This window comes from Anomaloglossus baeobatrachus, chromosome 4, assembly GCF_048569485.1.
Source record: "Anomaloglossus baeobatrachus isolate aAnoBae1 chromosome 4, aAnoBae1.hap1, whole genome shotgun sequence".
In the NCBI taxonomy this organism is placed as follows: Eukaryota; Metazoa; Chordata; class Amphibia; order Anura; family Aromobatidae; genus Anomaloglossus; species Anomaloglossus baeobatrachus.
Genome location: NC_134356.1, coordinates 613,746,419 through 613,763,234, shown reverse-complemented (window position 1 = coordinate 613,763,234; position 16,816 = coordinate 613,746,419). Strand labels below are relative to the sequence as shown.

Here is a 16,816-nt window from a genome sequence, read left to right as displayed (position 1 = left end):
GAACAATCTTCAGTGTAAATAGGAACAAGGAATTCTTAGAAGTGATGATCCGGCCCCACAGAGCCCTGATCTCACATCATCCCATCTGTCTGACATTACATGAAGAGACAGAAGGATATTACCAGCGACACCCACAGAAGATCTGGGGTTAATTCTCAAAAATTTTAGAAACAACCTCCCTGCTGAGCTCCTTTAAAAACTGTGTGCAAGTGTATGTAGAAGAACGGAGGCTGTTTTTAACCCCTCACATTTGACCACATCACATTTGAAGTGACAATTAGTCCATGGTCCTGGCATGGTCTTATAGGCCACCACAGAAAGAAAACCTGGAGGTGATTGTTTGACCTCAGGTTGCCATGGCAGTGATCGGCAAACCCGCAATTACATCACGGGGGCACCGCTCACTTTGGAAAGTGGGCTTTGGGTGTCACTATGGGTGAAATATCTGGAGGTCAGTACTCGGTGGGCTCTGGATGTGGCTCACAACCTTCTCTCAGACTGGAATGTGGCTCTCTAGGTAAAAAATGATTGGGAGCCTCTGCATTAGGCCCGTTTCACACGTCAGTGAAAAACACTGACATTCTTCACTGACGTGTAAAACACGCACATGTCCCTCCGTGTTCCGTGATTCACGACACACGTGGGTTGTCCATGTGCAATCCGTGAGCCGTGATCCCGTGATTGCATATGGACATTACTCACCTGCCTTCACTGCTGCTGTCCATGGTGCTGATCTCCTCGGGTCTCCAGCGTCCGCCCTCAGCACCTACTTTCTGGTCGGCAGTTCCTGCTTCATAAGTATTCATGAGCCAGGCAGGAGCTGCCGAGAGCGGAGCAGGCACAGCGAATCGCAGGCAAGGTGAGCTGAAAATTTTGAATATTTAATATGTCCGTGATTTTCTGGTACGTGTTTCACTGATCACACACGGATCACACCATAGTGGGGTCCGTGGGTCATCAGTGATGCCAGAAAAAAATGGACTTGTCTCCGTGCAGAATCACGGACACGCGTGCACGCTGCACGGAGACACGTTCAGTGAAAAATCACTGATGTGTGAGCAGACCCATTGATTATAATGGGTCTGCGTATGTCAGTGATTCTGGTACGTTTTAAAAAAAGCAGAAACGTACCAGAATCACTGACATGTGAAGGGGGCCTAGAGTGATGTTCCCATCTTAGACAGATGCTAATCAGTGACCACCGATCCACCTAATGCCAGGCTGGGAGGACAATCAGCAGGCCGAACTTAGCTCTACTCATTATTATTAATTTTACTACTTAATATTGAGCAGAATGAAGTCCATTCACTGGCGTCTACTGCTAATATAGGTTACGATGGGGTTACTGTAACGTGTGTTCTGTCCTGTAGCAGCGAATCAAAACCATATAATGTACTGCTTTGTATAAAATATTGTAAATCATACTGCCCCTGTTATTCAGCCTTTGTACCTTGAAAAACACCGCCAACACACAGTATGACGGATGGACCCCACTGCCCACCCACACACAGTATGACGGATAGACCCCACTGCCCACCCACACACAGTATGACGGATAGACCCCACTGCCCACCCACACACACAGTATGACGGATGGACCCCACTGCCCACCCACACACACAGTATGACGGATGGACCCCACTGCCCACCCACACACAGTCTGACGGATGGACCCCACTGCCCACCCACACACAGTACGAAGGACCCCACTGCCCACCCAAGCACAGTACGTACGATGGACCCCATTGTCAACACACACAGAACAATAGACCTTCACAGTCCCCTCAACAGTATGATTGACACCATAACCCCCCCCCCCCAACACAATATGACAGACCCCACAGTCCACCTACCCACAGTATGGCGGGATGGACCCTACAGTATGATAGACCCTCACAGCTACCCACACAGTATGAAAGACCTCACAGCCCCCTCAAAAGTATGATTAACCCACACATAGAATAATGGACTCCCAGTCCACCTACACAATATGATGGACCCCACAGCCCATCCAAAGATAGTGATGAGACTCATCTCGTGTGAGTTGGGGGAATTACTGATTTTCCAATCAACGTCTTATTGGCAATGCTCCATCTGAGAAAGTCTGCAAACTAGTTTTTTTTCACACAATTAAAGACACGAGCTTGTAAGTTCAACTTATTAGATGAATCTGCACTATAAAGTTAATGTCTGAATCTTTAAACAACAGACTGCTGTTTCGGCATGTTTCCCTCTCATTAGTGACATTAAAGTCTGGCTGGCTGAGTGCGATGCCTTTCGGCAACAAGGGGGGTGACTCCTGCTTCTCCTTAAAGAGTTAGGCAATGCTCCATGGGAAAAAAGTATGCAAATTAGCTCTGCCACAGGAGGAAAGAAATGATCTCACAAGTACCACCTAGGAGAGGTAGCCACCCTGTAGGTCTATTTACAGAGAACACAGCAGTATTACCGCAACTTTGTCTCAAGGATGTTGCACTCAGCCAGATTCTGCTTTACACTGATGAGGGATGAACACCCTGAAACAGCATTCACATGAGTTTCTGGCATGGCATTTATCCCTGGTCATATTGAAAGGCCTCTAACTTAAGGCCCTGTCACACACAGATAAATCTGTGGCAGATCTGTGGTTGCAGTGAAATTGTGTTGTGGACAATCAGTGCCAGGTTTGTGGCTGTGTACAAATGGAACAATATGTCCATGATTTCACTGCAACCACAGATCTGCCAAAGATTTATCTCTGTGTGTGACAGGGTCTTTACACATTAGCTACCTCTCCTATGTGGTACTTTAAAGATAGTTTCTTTTGTTTTTTGAGAGCCCATTTACGTGTTGTGAAGCCCCCGGCACTGACTATCACACCATTAGTGGAGCACTTTATAAAGAGTGGTCAGGCACAACCGAGCACATGTAGTGCTCATACAGATTGTTCTGCTCCTGAAGTTCTCCTTGCGTTCCATTCTTTACACCATGTCGTATTTTCTTACCTGGCCAGCTCTAACAAGGCATTCTGCCGGTACTGCTCCTCCGGGACTGTGGGCTCACAGTTATGCTCATCAAAGTAGGACGCCATCGAGGACACGCTGGAAGAGAGAAAACGAGAAGGATAGTCAACGCTGCGGACACAAAGGCTATGCTCATACTTATTTTTTTCCTATGAGAGACAATGTCCATATTATGCCGGTGTGTCCATACAGCGCCCTGCATAGGAGGCTTCCATCAAAGCTATACACTTCATATATACAGTACCACAGGCGAAAGCAGAAAACTGTGTGGACATATCACTAAATGCACTGCACATGAAAACAAAAAAAATCTCAATAAAAATTGAATATGGTAGACCCCCCCTCCCGCCCCCCACTGGGTGATATGGTTCAAAAAACAGAAATTAACAGAATTAGGAGAATTTTTGGAGAAACTTGAATGCATTTGAGGTCCTGATTTTTCAGCCCTTTGTGATCATAGGCATTAGAACAGAGCGGGGGTGTATGGAGCGGGCACGGTGGGCACATGGAGAGGTTGCCGGCTGTGTTTAACAGCTCCGATCGCTGCTTTTTAATCACTTAAAGAAGCACTCTAAGGTTTTGTTTTTTTATTTTACAACTGGAGTGGCGTTTTAAATGTAAGACCCCTGCACCCAGTTTTATACTCACCCTCCGGGGTCTTCATCCGTTTTCAGCATCACTCTGGTCAGTCTCTGGCCATTTGTGATTCATTGAGCCAGAGGTCACAGGTGAATATCAGTCTATGAGGGCCTCGTACTGGCTCTCATAGACTTGAATTTAGAGTTTGTGACATAACATCTGGCCAGTCAGCAGTTATGATCACAAGATGGCGCCGCAGCACCGGAGCGATGCTGACAAAGGTGAAAATGGCGGCAGTTGAGTAGAAGACAGGAGGATTACGTGTAAAGCATCACTCCAACACTGGGGAGAAAAAAAAAAGAAAAAAAAAAAAACAAACAAACGCTGGAGTGGTACTTGAAATACCGATGCCAAAAGGTGGCATTTAACTGGTCATTCTGGTGCCCATCGCCCCACCGAGACAGAGACCCTAGTTTAAAAAGCAGCTCGCCTGATCTTATAGCATTGACATCACTAACAGGCTGTAAGCCAGACACTGTGCACTGCATCTGTGTGACCAGTGCCCTATACAAGCCTTGTGTGCAATTTCAATACTAAGCAATCTCCCCCTCCATGAAATGGTAGGCTGTGAGTGGTTCTCATCAGTATTTTCCACCCACGTTTCCTCCATCTTTATCATGAAGGCCCCTTCATCCTGTAATGCAGGAGCTTCTGTGACCTGGGCAGGGAAATACTGAGGCCCCTTATTGCAGTGTCCATTCTCTGGTGAATTTTAATTGCTCTATCTGTAGCTTCACTTTTTAATAAAAAAAAAAATATATATATGTATAAATAATAAAAAAAAGATTATATTATATATTATATAATATATATATATATATATATATATATATATATATATATATATATATATATCTCAAAATTGCCGCTTTTCAGTCATATAACCCGCTAAAGATACAATATAAAGCGAAAATGTATGTACAACAAATTAGTACTAAAAAAAAAAAAAAATAAAGCTCCCTATAAAAAAGAAAAAAAAATGAAAATTTTGTTACTTACCGTAAATTCTTTTTCTTATAGTTCCGTATTGGGAGACCCAGACCATGACCATGAGTGTTTAGCTTCTGCCTCCGGAGGACACACAAAGTACTACACTTAAAAGTGTAGCTCCTCCCTCTGAGCTTATACACCCCCTGGTAGCCAGTCCCAGCCAGTTTAGTGCAAAAGCTGAAGGAGAATAGCCACCCACAGGTAGAACCGAGTAAGAACCGGAACAACCGGAGACTGTCCACGACAACAGCCGGTGATAACACACGAAACAAGAAAATTGCCAACAGGCAACAGGGAGGGTGCTGGGTCTCCCAATACAGAACTATAAGAAAAAGAATTTACGGTAAGTAACAAAATTCTCTTTTTCTTTATCGTTCCTTTGGGAGACCATGGGACGTTCCAAAGCTGTCCCTGGGTGGGAATAAACAGAAAAAACTAAGAAGTAGGCGGAGCCTAACTTCACAAGTGGGCGACAGCCGCCTGAAGGATGCGTCTGCCCAAGCTCGCATCTGCCGAAGCATGAGCATGCACTTGGTAGTGCTTCGAAAAGGTATGCAGGCTAGTCCAAGTGGCAGCCTGACAGACTTGTTGAGCCGTAGCCTGGTGCCTAAAAGCCCAAAAGGCACCGACAGCTCTGGTCGAGTGTGCTTTGATCCCCGGCGGGGGAGGCACCTGAGTACTCTGGTAGGCGTCCGAAATGGTCGATCTAATCCAACGGGCCAAGGTCGGCTTAGAAGCAGAGAGACCCTTGCGCCGCCCTGTGGTTAGCACAAAAAGAGAGGCGCACCGCCTAAGCGCAGCGGTGCGAGCCACATAAATCCGGAGAGCACGCACCAGATCTAGAGTATGCAGCGCTTTCTCAAAGCGATGAACAGGGGCCGGACAGAAGGAAGGCAAGGAAATATCCTGGTTAAGGTGGAAGGGAGAGACCACCTTAGGAAGAAAGTCCGGGGTCGGACGGAGAACTACCTTGTCTTGATGAAAAACAAAAAAAGGTGACTCCGAGGAGAGCGCAGCCAAATCAGACTCTCCTGAGAGAAGTTATGGCAACTAGAAAGGCCACCTTTTGAGAAAAACTAAACAAAGAAACCTCCCTAAGAGGCTCAAAGGGGGATTTCTGCAATACCGTGAGGACCAAGTTAAGGTCCCAGGGATCCAAGGGCCGCCGATAAGGCGGAATGATGTGAGACGCACCTTGCATGAAGGTGCGGATTTGAGCCAGCTGGGCGATACGCCGCTGGAACAGCACTGATAGAGCTGAGACTTGTCCCTTGAGAGAGTTAAGGGACAGTCCTAGCTGCAGACCGGACTGTAAAAAAGACAGAAGGGTCGGCAACGAGAATGGCCAAGGAGAATGGCCGGAAGAGCGACACCAGGACAGGAAAATTTTCCAAGTCCTGTGATAGATCTTGACGGAGGAAGACTTACGGGCCCGGGTCATAGTGGAGATGACTTCAGGAGGAATACCAGAAGCCGTCAAAATCCAGGACTCAAGAGCCACGCCGTCAATTTGAGTGCCGCAGAATTCGGACGGAAAAACGGACCTTGCGAAAGCAGGTCTGGACGGTCCGGAAGATGCCACAGCATCTCCACGGACAGTTGGAGCAGGTCCGGATACCAAGCTCGCCTGGGCCAGTCCGGTGCAATGAGGATGACTCGACGGCCCTCCATTCTGATCTTGCGCAGGACTCTGGGCAAGAGAGCTAGAGAGGGAAACACGTAGGACAGACGAAACTGGGACCAGTCTTGAACCAGAGCGTCCGCGGCGAAGGCCTGAGGATCGTGGGAGCGAGCCACGTAAACCGGAACCTTGTTGTTGTGACGGGATGCCATTAGGTCCACGTCCGGAGTGACCCATTTGCGGCAGATTGACTGAAACACTGCCGGGTGCAGGGACCACTCGCCACCGTCCATTGAAGAATGCGTTGGACCTCCAACATTGCCAGGCGGCTGCGTGTCCCGCCTTGGTGATTGATGTAGGCAACCGCTGTCGCGTTGTCTGACTGCGAATGTGCCTGCCCGCCAACAGGTGGTGAAAGGCTAGGAGAGCTAGAAGCACAGCTCTGGTTTCCAGCACATTGATTGAAAGGGCTGACTCGGACGGAGTCCAAGTGCCCTGAGCTTTGTGGTGGAGATGTACCGCTCCCCAGCCGGATAGGCTGGCATCCGTGGTGAGAATCACCCAGGACGGAGCCAGGAAGGAACGCCCTTGGGACAGGGAGAGGGGTCGAAGCCACCACTGAAGAGAGCTCCTGGTCCGTGGCGACAGAGCCACTAACCTCTGTAAGGAGGAAGGCCGCTTGTCCCAACAGCGGAGGATGTCCAGCTGCAGAGGACGCAGATGGAACTGGGCAAAGGGAACCGCCTCCATGGAAGCCACCATTTGACCCAGCACCTGCATCAGGCGCCTGAGGGAATAACGGCGGGGCCCCAGGAGAGAGCGCACCGCTAGCCGGAGAGACTGCTGCTTGATTAAGGGCAATTTCACAAGTGCCGGCAAAGTCTCGAACTGCATCCCTAGGTACGTGAGACTCTGAGTCAGAGTGGATTTGTGAAGATTGACAATCCACCCGAATTGGGCTAGGGTGGCGAGAGTGAGCAAAACACTCCGCTGACAGTCTGCGCTGGATGGACCCTTGACCAGAAGGTCGTCCAGGTAAGGGAGCACTGCCAACCCCTGGAGGTGCAGGACCGCAATCACTGCCGCCATGACCTTGGTGAATACCCGAGGGGGAGAGCCACGAGTTGGAAATGATCCTCTCCTATCGCAAAACGTAACCAACGCTGATGTGAAACTGCAATTGGCACATGCAGATAGGCATCTCTGATGTCGATGGATGCCAGGAACTCCCCTTGGGTCATAGAGGCAATGACTGATCGCAGGGACTCCATGCGAAAATGTCGCACCCGAACATGCTTGTTGAGAAGCTTGAGATCCAGGATGGGCCGGAAGGTACCGTCCTTTTTTGGAACTAGGAAGAGATTTGAGTAAAAACCTCTGAACCGTTCCTGAGCGGGAACTGGGACAATCACTCCGTTTGCCTGCAAGGACGCCACGGCCTGCGAGAAGGCGGCGGCCTTGGAGCAGGGGGGAGTTGAGAGAAAAAATCTGTTTAGAGGGCTGGAAGAGAATTCTATTCTGTAGCCGTGAGATATGATGTCTCTCACCCACTGATCGGAGACTTGCTTTAAACAAGCGTCGCCAAAGTGGGAGAGCCTGCCACCGACTAAGGACGTGGTTGGAGCGGGCAGAGTCACGAGGAGGCTGCCTTAGTGGCAGAACCTCCTGCGGTCTTCTGCGGACGCGCTTTTGGGCGCCAGTTGGATTTCTGATCCTTGGCTGAGTTAGCGGACGAGGCGGAAGGCTTAGAGGATGACCAGTTGGAGGAATGAAAGGAACGAAACCTCAACTGATTCCTACCCTGGGCAGGTTTCCTGGTCTTGGTTTGTGGCATGGAAGTACTCTTCCCGCCAGTAGCTTCTTTAATGATTTCATCCAGCTGTTCACCAAACAGCCGTGAACCAGCAAAAGGGAGCCCAGCAAGAAACTTCTTGGAAGAAGCATCTGCCTTCCACTCTCGAAGCCACAAAATCCTGCGGATAACAAGAGAATTAGCTGAAGCCACCGCAGTGCGGTGAGCAGCCTCTAGCATGGCAGACATGGCATAAGATGAAAAAGCTGAAGCCTGAGCAGTTAAGGTAACCATCTCAGGCATAGATTCCTTGGTGAGGGAATGCATCTCCTCTAGAGAAGCAGAGATGGCTTTGAGAGCCCACACTGCTGCAAAAGTTGGGGAAAACGCGGCCCCCACAGCTTCATACACAGATTTGGCCAGAAGGTCAATCTGACGGTCAGTGGAATCCTTAAGTGAGGTGCAGTCAGCCACCGACACAACGGTCCGGGCTGAGAGCCTAGACACCGGGGGGTCTACCTTTGGGGAGTGAGACCACTCCTTGACCACCTCAGGTGGAAATAGAAACCGGTCATCAGAACCACGCTTTGGAAAGCGTTTGTCAGGGCAGGCCCTGGGTTTGGTCACAGTGGTCTGAAAACTGGAGTGGTTAAAGAACACACTCTTCACTCTCTTAGGCGAGGTAAACTGGTGCTTTTCTGCCAAAGAGAGTTGCTCCTCTGACACTGGCGGATTGAGATCCCTCACAGAATTAATAGAAGCAATCAAATCACTAAGATCTGAGTCACCCTCAGAGAAATCGAAGGGATACATAGCCTCCGAGCCCCCAGTGAGGGCATCCTCCTCATCTTGAGACAGAGCCGTGGGATGGGGAGGGGGAGGAAACCCTGCGCCTTCTCTTAGAAGGATGGGGTCTGGGATCAGATGATGAATCCTCCGTGAGCTCTGATGGACGGAGGTCAGAGGATAGGAGTCCTCTGTCAAGAGTATTAGAGGCACCCTGTGAGGGGGGCTGATGCATATTCATCAAAGTCCTGGACAAAAGTCCCATGGACTCAGCAAGTGACTGGGATATGGACCTAGAAAAGGACTCTACCCAGGCCGGGGGTTCAGTCACAGGTGCAGCAGCAGCCCGAGAGACCACCGGGGGTGAGACTCCAGGCTGTGGCACCGCCAAGTTAGAGCAACCATCACAGTGTGGATAAATGCTCGGCTCAGGCAGCAGGAGCCTACATGCAGTGCATGCAACATAAAGCTTTGGAGCCTTGCTCCTTGTGTGAGACATGCTGCTGGAGTGGGGGCTTTGCAGAGAATGAACTCCAGGAAGAATATACAGAGGTCCACAACCGGAGACCGGCTGTGGCTTACCAGACCGCTGAGCGCGGTGTTATGTGCCCTCCAGATCCCGAAGCCCGGTCCCCCAGTCGCAGCACCTCAGCAGAGATGCAGAATGCAGGATGTCCCAGAGCAGAGTGAACTCTGCCTGAGAAACTAGGGGGCGTTCCTATAAAAGAGCGGGAACTGGAGGGCTATAGAGACCTGCAGGGAAGGAGGGACGCCCCAGCAGTGGGGAGTGTCCCTCCCCTGTGTAGAACGGCCGCCGGGAGGAGCCGAACCTGTCCCTCTGCATGAGTGACATGCGAGGGCAGGAAAACAAAACTAGGCCTCCGGCGAAGCCGGGACCTAAATTTAAGCGGCGAGGCCGACAAGCAGGCACCATCGGCGCGGTTCTCAGGCAAAAGCTAGAGAACCCGCCGGAAAAGTTAAAACAATCACATACAGCATACTCTCCCCTTACAATAAAGAACCGGGACCCCCAACATAAACGTCTCAGGTACTTAGCTGCTGAGACGCAGGGCCATGTCCCTGGGGATGAGTGCTCCGGTCCAACAGAATCCTCAAGGGGCTGTGGATGGAGACCGTGCTGGCTCCCACTTCAAGCCAGAGCCCAGAAGGGATGGTGAAGGAGCGCGGCATGTAAGGCTGCAGCCTTGTAAATCAACCTTAACAACACCGCCGACACAGTGGGGTGAGAAGGGACATGCCGGGAGTCCAGACATGGACCCGCTTTACTTCAAACTCTTTCCAAAAGTCAAACAAATCAGATGTGTGGATGTATGCCTCCTGAACACAAAGCGATAGACTGGCTAGGACTGGATACCAGGGGGTGTATAAGCTCAGAGGGAGGAGCTACACTTTTAAGTGTAGTACTTTGTGTGTCCTCCAGAGGCAGAAGCTAAAAACCCATGATCTGGGTCTCCCAAAGGAACGATAAAGAAAAAAAAAAAAAAAACTCAAAGCTCGATCAATGGAAAAATAAAAAAAAAAAAAAAAAAAAAAAAAAAAGTCTGGGTCTCAGAAAATGACCTTTTTTCTTTTTACAAAGTTCTAACATCTTTTTTTTTAGGGAACCAATCAGGTGGAAAAATGCTATTAACCTGGCAGATAAGGGGTTAATCTGCACATTAAAAGCATTCTGTACCTGCCCGTCACCTGCACACTAAACCCCGCTGCTGGGAGGAAATTAAGTTTAGTCCTCCGGGCAGCGGTCCCGTTTCAGGCTCTGTGTAATGAGAGTGGCGGCTGTTACCGATCCCCACAGTGACTGACAGCAGGCTCTAATGCTGAGTGGCTGTCAGTCAGTGCAGGAGGCACCACTCTCCTCAATACACAGAGCAGTGACTGAATCTGCATCTGAAACCGGAACGCTGCCCGGAAGATTAAAGTTCTTTTCCCCCCAGCAGCAGGGTTTAGTGTGCAGGTGTCGGGCAGGGACAGAATGCTATAAACCTGCAGATTAGTCCTATATCTGCCAGGTAGTAGCATTTTTCCACCTGACAGGTTCCCTTTAACCGCAAATTTATTATATATATCCCGCTGACCCCCAAAAAACACTGGTGGAATTTTCCCAGTTCTCGTTATATAGTAAAGCGTCAAAACTACACCTCGTCCCGCAAAAGCACAAGCTCGTATGCGGCGGTGTGGACGGGAAACTAAACTTATGGCTCTTGAAAGAGAGAGGAAAGAATAAAGATTAAAAGTGGTAAATAGCCCTGTCCTAAAGGGGTTAAATCCTAGAATATCCCTTTAAGATGATTTTTTTTTTTTAACTTTTACCTCCAGGGATCCGATTTTGGGAAAGCTGGGTGACCACCATCAATGCTATTATTGAACCTACCGGAGGGTTCAGCTTTCCTAGGATCCTGAATGTAAGCCATAAGCCCCGCACGTACCTGTGATATTACAGGCAGTGGTGGCGCCGGGCGGTGACGTCACATACCCGCTCGTACAGACCCCGCACACATCCAGGAAGTCCTGCAAGTCCAGGTGACACAGCTCTTTACCTGCCCAATCAGCGCTGCGCGTTTCAACCAATCAAAACAGCAGATTTATTGCTACCCACCAATGAACTTCGTAGGAGGCGGGGATTCTGACAGACGCGAGAAACATACTTTTACCGGTCATGTGACCTGTGTGGGCGCGGTTTGGATCACGTGACACTTAGGCTCATTTATAGGAGACTATTCTCCGACCTGAAAATCTGTACTGAGAAGGGCGCTGAACTGAGCATGCGCAGCTGGAGCATTGTCTCTTCAATACGTATGAATGAGATTAGCAATTGAAAACTGCAGTGCACATATATTCTAAGCAATGGGGATTGTAATGAGCTATGAGGGGAAGCCATGGGCTCCTAACATGGAGGGTACTAGTTATATCACAGTTTGATGGTGGTAGTGGTATCGTTTGGCAAAGGTAGCGCTGGCATCTGGTCACTAACATATTCGGTGGCAGGGGCTGTAGCATTATCATCTGTACATGTGATAGGAGTTGAAACGGTAGTAGTGGATGATTGGATTGGTGAGGAGTAAGGCTACTTTCACACCTCCGGTTTTTCTTCTGCGGCACAATCCGGCACTTTGCAGGAAAATCGCAACCGTTTTTTTTTTGCTGCCGGTTGCGATTTTCCTGCATAGACTTTAATTAGTGCCGCATGGCCTTGCGTTCCGTCCGGTTTTTGCCGCATGCGGCAGATTTAGCCGATGCGGCGGCCGGATGGAACGTTGCCTGGCACGTTTTTTCGTGCGGCAAAAAAAAACGCATCGCGCCGCATTCGGCCGATGCGGTGCATTTTTCAATGCATGCCTATGGCGGCCGGATGCGGCGCAATGCGGCAATAACCGCATCCGGCCGCTGCATGCGGTTTTTGCCACTGTGCATGCTCAGTAGCATGCCGCAAGCGGCAAAAACCGGACTGGCCACACAGGAAAAACTTATGCAAAGGATGCGGTGTTTTCACCGCATCCGTTGCATAGCTTGCACAGCCGGATTGAGCCGCAGAGCTCAAGCTGGATGTGTGAAAGTAGCCTAAGGGTACTTTCACACTTGCGTTATTTTCCTTCCGTTACAATCCGCCCTTTTGGGAAACAGCGGAATCCGTTAACGGATTCCGCTGTTTCCCATAGGCTTGTATGGTTGACGGATTGTACCAAAAGGAGCTGCGTTGCTTCCGCTGGGCGACGCTCCGTTGCTTCCGCCCAGCGGGAGGAACGCAGCATGTAACGTTATTTTGAGCAGCGGAATCCTCTGGATTTCACTGCGCATGCTCTTTTTTTTTTTTTTTTTTTTTTTTTTTTTTTTTTTTAAATCAAACTTTATTTTGGCTCGCGGTGGCCGAACGTTCAGCTGAGCGCCCGGCCGTCGGCAAGCGACAGCGCTCAGCTGAATGACCGGCCACCAGCATGCCCGGCCGCCGGCAAGTCACAGCGCTCAGCTGAGCGCCCGCCCGCCGGCATGCCCGGGCGCCGGCAAGTGACAGCGATCAGCTGATCACCCGGCGGCCGGCTGCAGGGAGCGATCAGCTGATCACCCGGCGGCCGGCTGCAGGGAGCGATCAGCTGATCACCCGGCGGCCGGGAGCGATCAGCTGATCACCCGGCAGCCGGCTACTGGGAGCAATCAGCTGATCACCCGGCAGCCGGGAGCGATCAGCTGATCACCCGGCGGGCGGGAGCGATCAGCTGATCACCCGGCGGCCGGCTACTGGGAGCAATCAGCTGATCACCCAGCGGCCGGCTGCAGGGAACGATCAGCTGATCGTTCACTATAGTCTGCCGCTGGTAAAACCGGGAAAAAAAAAAAAAAAAAATCAAAACGAATTGCGTTGTTTTGCAGCATCCGTTGCATCCGTTGTGTCACTATATGCAACACATCCGTTGCATCCGTTACACAACGCAATGCAACGGATACCGTTCAACGCAAGTGTGAAAGTAGCCTAACAGGGACAACAGTCCTCCATGTACACTGAGTTTGGGAAACACTAAATTACACTCTGATGAAGCTGAGGTATGGAGCCATCTTTGTTCACAGCCAAAGTCTCTGTGTATATTATAGACACACTTTAAGTCTGAGGTCTGTTGGCGCCGATGATGCTCCTCACAAGTGTGAGCATGGGGAGAAAAAAAACAGGTTTATTGGGAAAATGGTCAGAACTGTGGTCTATGATTTTAAGTGAGTGGTAGAGTTCAGAAAATATGTGGAAAAAAACATAATAATGAGACACAGGGACCTTATGGATCAAGTTTAAGGAATTTTTTATCATAATTTTAAATGTATTTTGTTCATATAATATAAATGTCACATGGGGGCAGGGCCGGCGTCAGCACTGCGGGACCATGGACAGCTAGGGGGGACCACTCGACATCGTCAGCTGTGCTTGGGTGAGCAACCGCACTCTGCCGGCTGCCGGCCCTTTAAACCAGCACTTGCATGCAGCCGTCACTGCTGACAGCTGCATGCACGTGTATTGGAGTTCATTTGTGGGCGCAGCTAGTGCAAGATGTGCTCTTATCCCACCGACGAAGAGAGGAGGTGCAGCGCTGCCAGCGTCCCCCAGCACAGTGTATGCCCCACTCCCAAGCTGTATGAGAACCCTATAGCTATAAGTGCCCCCAGAGCAGTATGGGGACCCAGTAATTGAATGCGCCCACAGACATGTATGCCCTCCACCTCAGTAATGTGTATGCCCCTCAGTAATATGTATGAGCCCTAGTAACGTGTCTGCCCCCCAGTAACAAGTATGCCCCCCAGTAATGTCTTCTATGCCCCCAGTAATGTCTATGCCCCTCCAGTAACGTGTATGCCCCTTAGTAACGTGTATGGCCCTCAGTAACGTGTATGCCATCAGTCTTTCCTGTGATGTATATACTGTAGCCCTCAGGGTCTGCAGTGATATATATGTGGCACCCCTGAGTGTCAGGTGCCACAGGGTACTACATCTAACCCTGGATTCCTGGCAGACCAGTGCCGGTAAACACCACAACACACACAAATCCACGCCCTTTTCCCCAGACTGGGTGACAGGCCAGAGATGGACTTGATGGATGGACACCTATTGGTCGGGACTTATCCAATCCACTAGTCAGAAACCCGGGAGGAGGAGGGGCTAGTCAGTGGAGTGATGGGAGACGGACATCTTGTCAGACAGAAGTCAATTAGACGTGAAATCAGTAAGACGTTAAGTCAGAAGTCAGTACACAGACGGAGAGTGTAAAGTGACTGATTGAGTAAAAGGAGTACGGTTGACAGGGAGAGTACGGTGTGAGAACTCACTGGATCGAGCATCGGCGGGGTGCAGAGCCCTAGTTCAGAAAAACGTTTCAGCTCACCTGATAAAAATCTGTCCGGTGAGGGGGACCATCAAGGACCTTACCGACATTAGTGTCTGGGGCACAGCAGCAAAGAGGGAACCTGGGAGCGGGGACAGAGGTCCAACCCAAGAAAGATTCAAGCTGCCTGCCATACGGGCCAGGACTGTGACAATCAGAGGGGACCTCAAAACGCTCCAGGCCACGGGGACCCACCAACTACAGACGGAGTGCAAGAAAGTAAAGCTCACCAGGTCACTACATTGGCACTGGAATGAAGAAAATAGAGACCAGCACCAGCTGGGTTGCAGAAACCCCAAACCAGTGAGTAAAACACAAGTTAAACCGCAGCCACTGTGTTGTCTGAATTCTTCATATACGTCTGCATCACCATACTACAACCACCATCATCCCTAGCTCTACTTGCGGAGAGCCATAACACCCAAGCTTCCTAATACCACCAGCCCCAGCAGTGAGAGACATTGCAGTGGCGGCTTTCCCCATATAGCCGCATACCGCAAGTGGCGTCACAAAAAACACTTTATTTTTATTTTTCCCCTTTTATCATCCCCTTTTTATTAAGTAACCCCAGGGTCACAGAACCGGGCACCGGCCACCCGTGAAACGTCCCCGTGATTCAAGGCCTGGGACCGAGTACCCCAAGGACCTGGGGTGCGTCAGTATTCTGGCGTCACAAACAGGATTGGACCAGACCCGGTAACATCGGGTGATGTGCGCCTTGTGGATTGTGTTTGTGACTGAACTTGTGGATTTGTCCGCCATCTTGTGTGACAGAAAATTAACTGCGACACACAAAGAACGGTTGTGGAAAGGCGCAAAGTAAAACCCCATCCCAGGGGAGTGACCAAGCAATGTGAAAATGAAATTAGTGCAGGAAAACTGGAACCCTACTGCAGAATGTTTCCGGGAAGAATGGGAGAATGTCTGCTCCAGGAGATTGGGGAAGTGAACCAAGCCGTCCTGGGATGTGGACTGCAGAGAGGCTGGAAGCGGAGGTCCAGCGGCTGTGCTGGGCGATGCGGGCAAAGCAGCTGTAACAAATAGAGGAATGGAGAGCTGGCATGATGGGGACAGTGGCAACTATGCGGGCCCACAAGAATCGGGTGCCGCTTGCAGAGCTGCTAAGGCAGGACGCGACACCAGAGTCCTCCCTGATCTCACCGACCTGTCTACCAGAATCCTCCCTCGACCAGGCCGCATCGCCGCCAGACCCGGCCGCGAAGGACCAGGCAACACAGTCACCAGACCCAGCTGTGAAGGACCAGGCCACACAGTCACCAGACTCAGCTGTGAAGGACGAGGCCGCACCTCCGCCAGATCCGGCTGCGAAGGACCAGGCCGCACTACCGCCTGACCCGGCCGTGATAGACCAGGCCGCAACGCCACCGGGAGCCGCAGAGGAGGACGCCACTTCGCTTCACGATGACCAGGTACTGCCCCAAGCCGCTACCGGGGACCTGGCAGCAAACTACCCGGATCGGGAAGGTCCGACTCCAGACCCGGAGTCCTCCAGACCAGACCCGGCGTGGGGAGTGGTGATAGCCAGGCAGAGGGCTGTTGTCCACAAGGAGGTCCGGGATGCATGCCAGGCCACGATTCACCAGTTAGCCCAGGAGCAGGACCAGCGGGAGACCCGGAGGGCACAGGTGGAGGCCCGTAACCTCCAGGAGAAGCAGCACCTCCAGCGGGCAAGTAGCAAGGCCCGAGGGGCATTGTATCAGGGTGTGGTGGACCAGTTTAACTTTGTAAAGGGGTGGGGCTTCATTGCAGAGCCAGGACTGGGACAAGGGGTCTTTGTCTCCCAGCGGGATGTGAGGGCCCACCTCCCAAAAGGACACCCTGAACGAGACCTACACCCGGGTGATGTGGTCTCGTATACCTGGCACTATGGGGAGCGGGGCTGGTAATATCCAGCAGGGGCCGCTGCAGCATCACCAGTCCCCGCTTCCCTCCCAGCACCAATCTCACCAATACCACCAGGTGGCAGTAGGGGTGCACCGGATCAATGCACCCAAACCCTGTTTAATGATCCCAGGAAGGCAGCTGACCTGGATTCCACTTTTCAAATTCCCTGGTAGCTGAAACCAGGTTGCTACCCGTTTCTGAT

At 50.8% G+C, this 16,816-nt stretch overlaps 1 protein-coding gene across 4 annotated transcripts in view; it reads right to left on the bottom strand.

Annotated features, from left to right (window-relative positions):
• The window catches only part of RNF181 (ring finger protein 181), a 63,631-nt gene that overhangs the window by 40,024 nt on the left and 6,791 nt on the right, over positions 1 to 16,816 (bottom strand). Inside the window, exons 1-2 of one of the 4 annotated variants that reach the window (XM_075346238.1) lie at positions 11,162 to 11,394; positions 2,985 to 3,080 (exon numbers count right to left, since the gene is read on the bottom strand). In XM_075346238.1, coding sequence (XP_075202353.1) covers positions 2,985 to 3,080; positions 11,162 to 11,262 — 197 coding nt within the window. In that variant the 5' untranslated portion in view covers positions 11,263 to 11,394. Of the gene's footprint in view, positions 1 to 2,984; positions 3,081 to 11,161; positions 11,395 to 16,816 lie in introns of those variants that run through there. The other 3 variants (XM_075346240.1, XM_075346239.1, XM_075346241.1) reach the window with 3 other exon arrangements.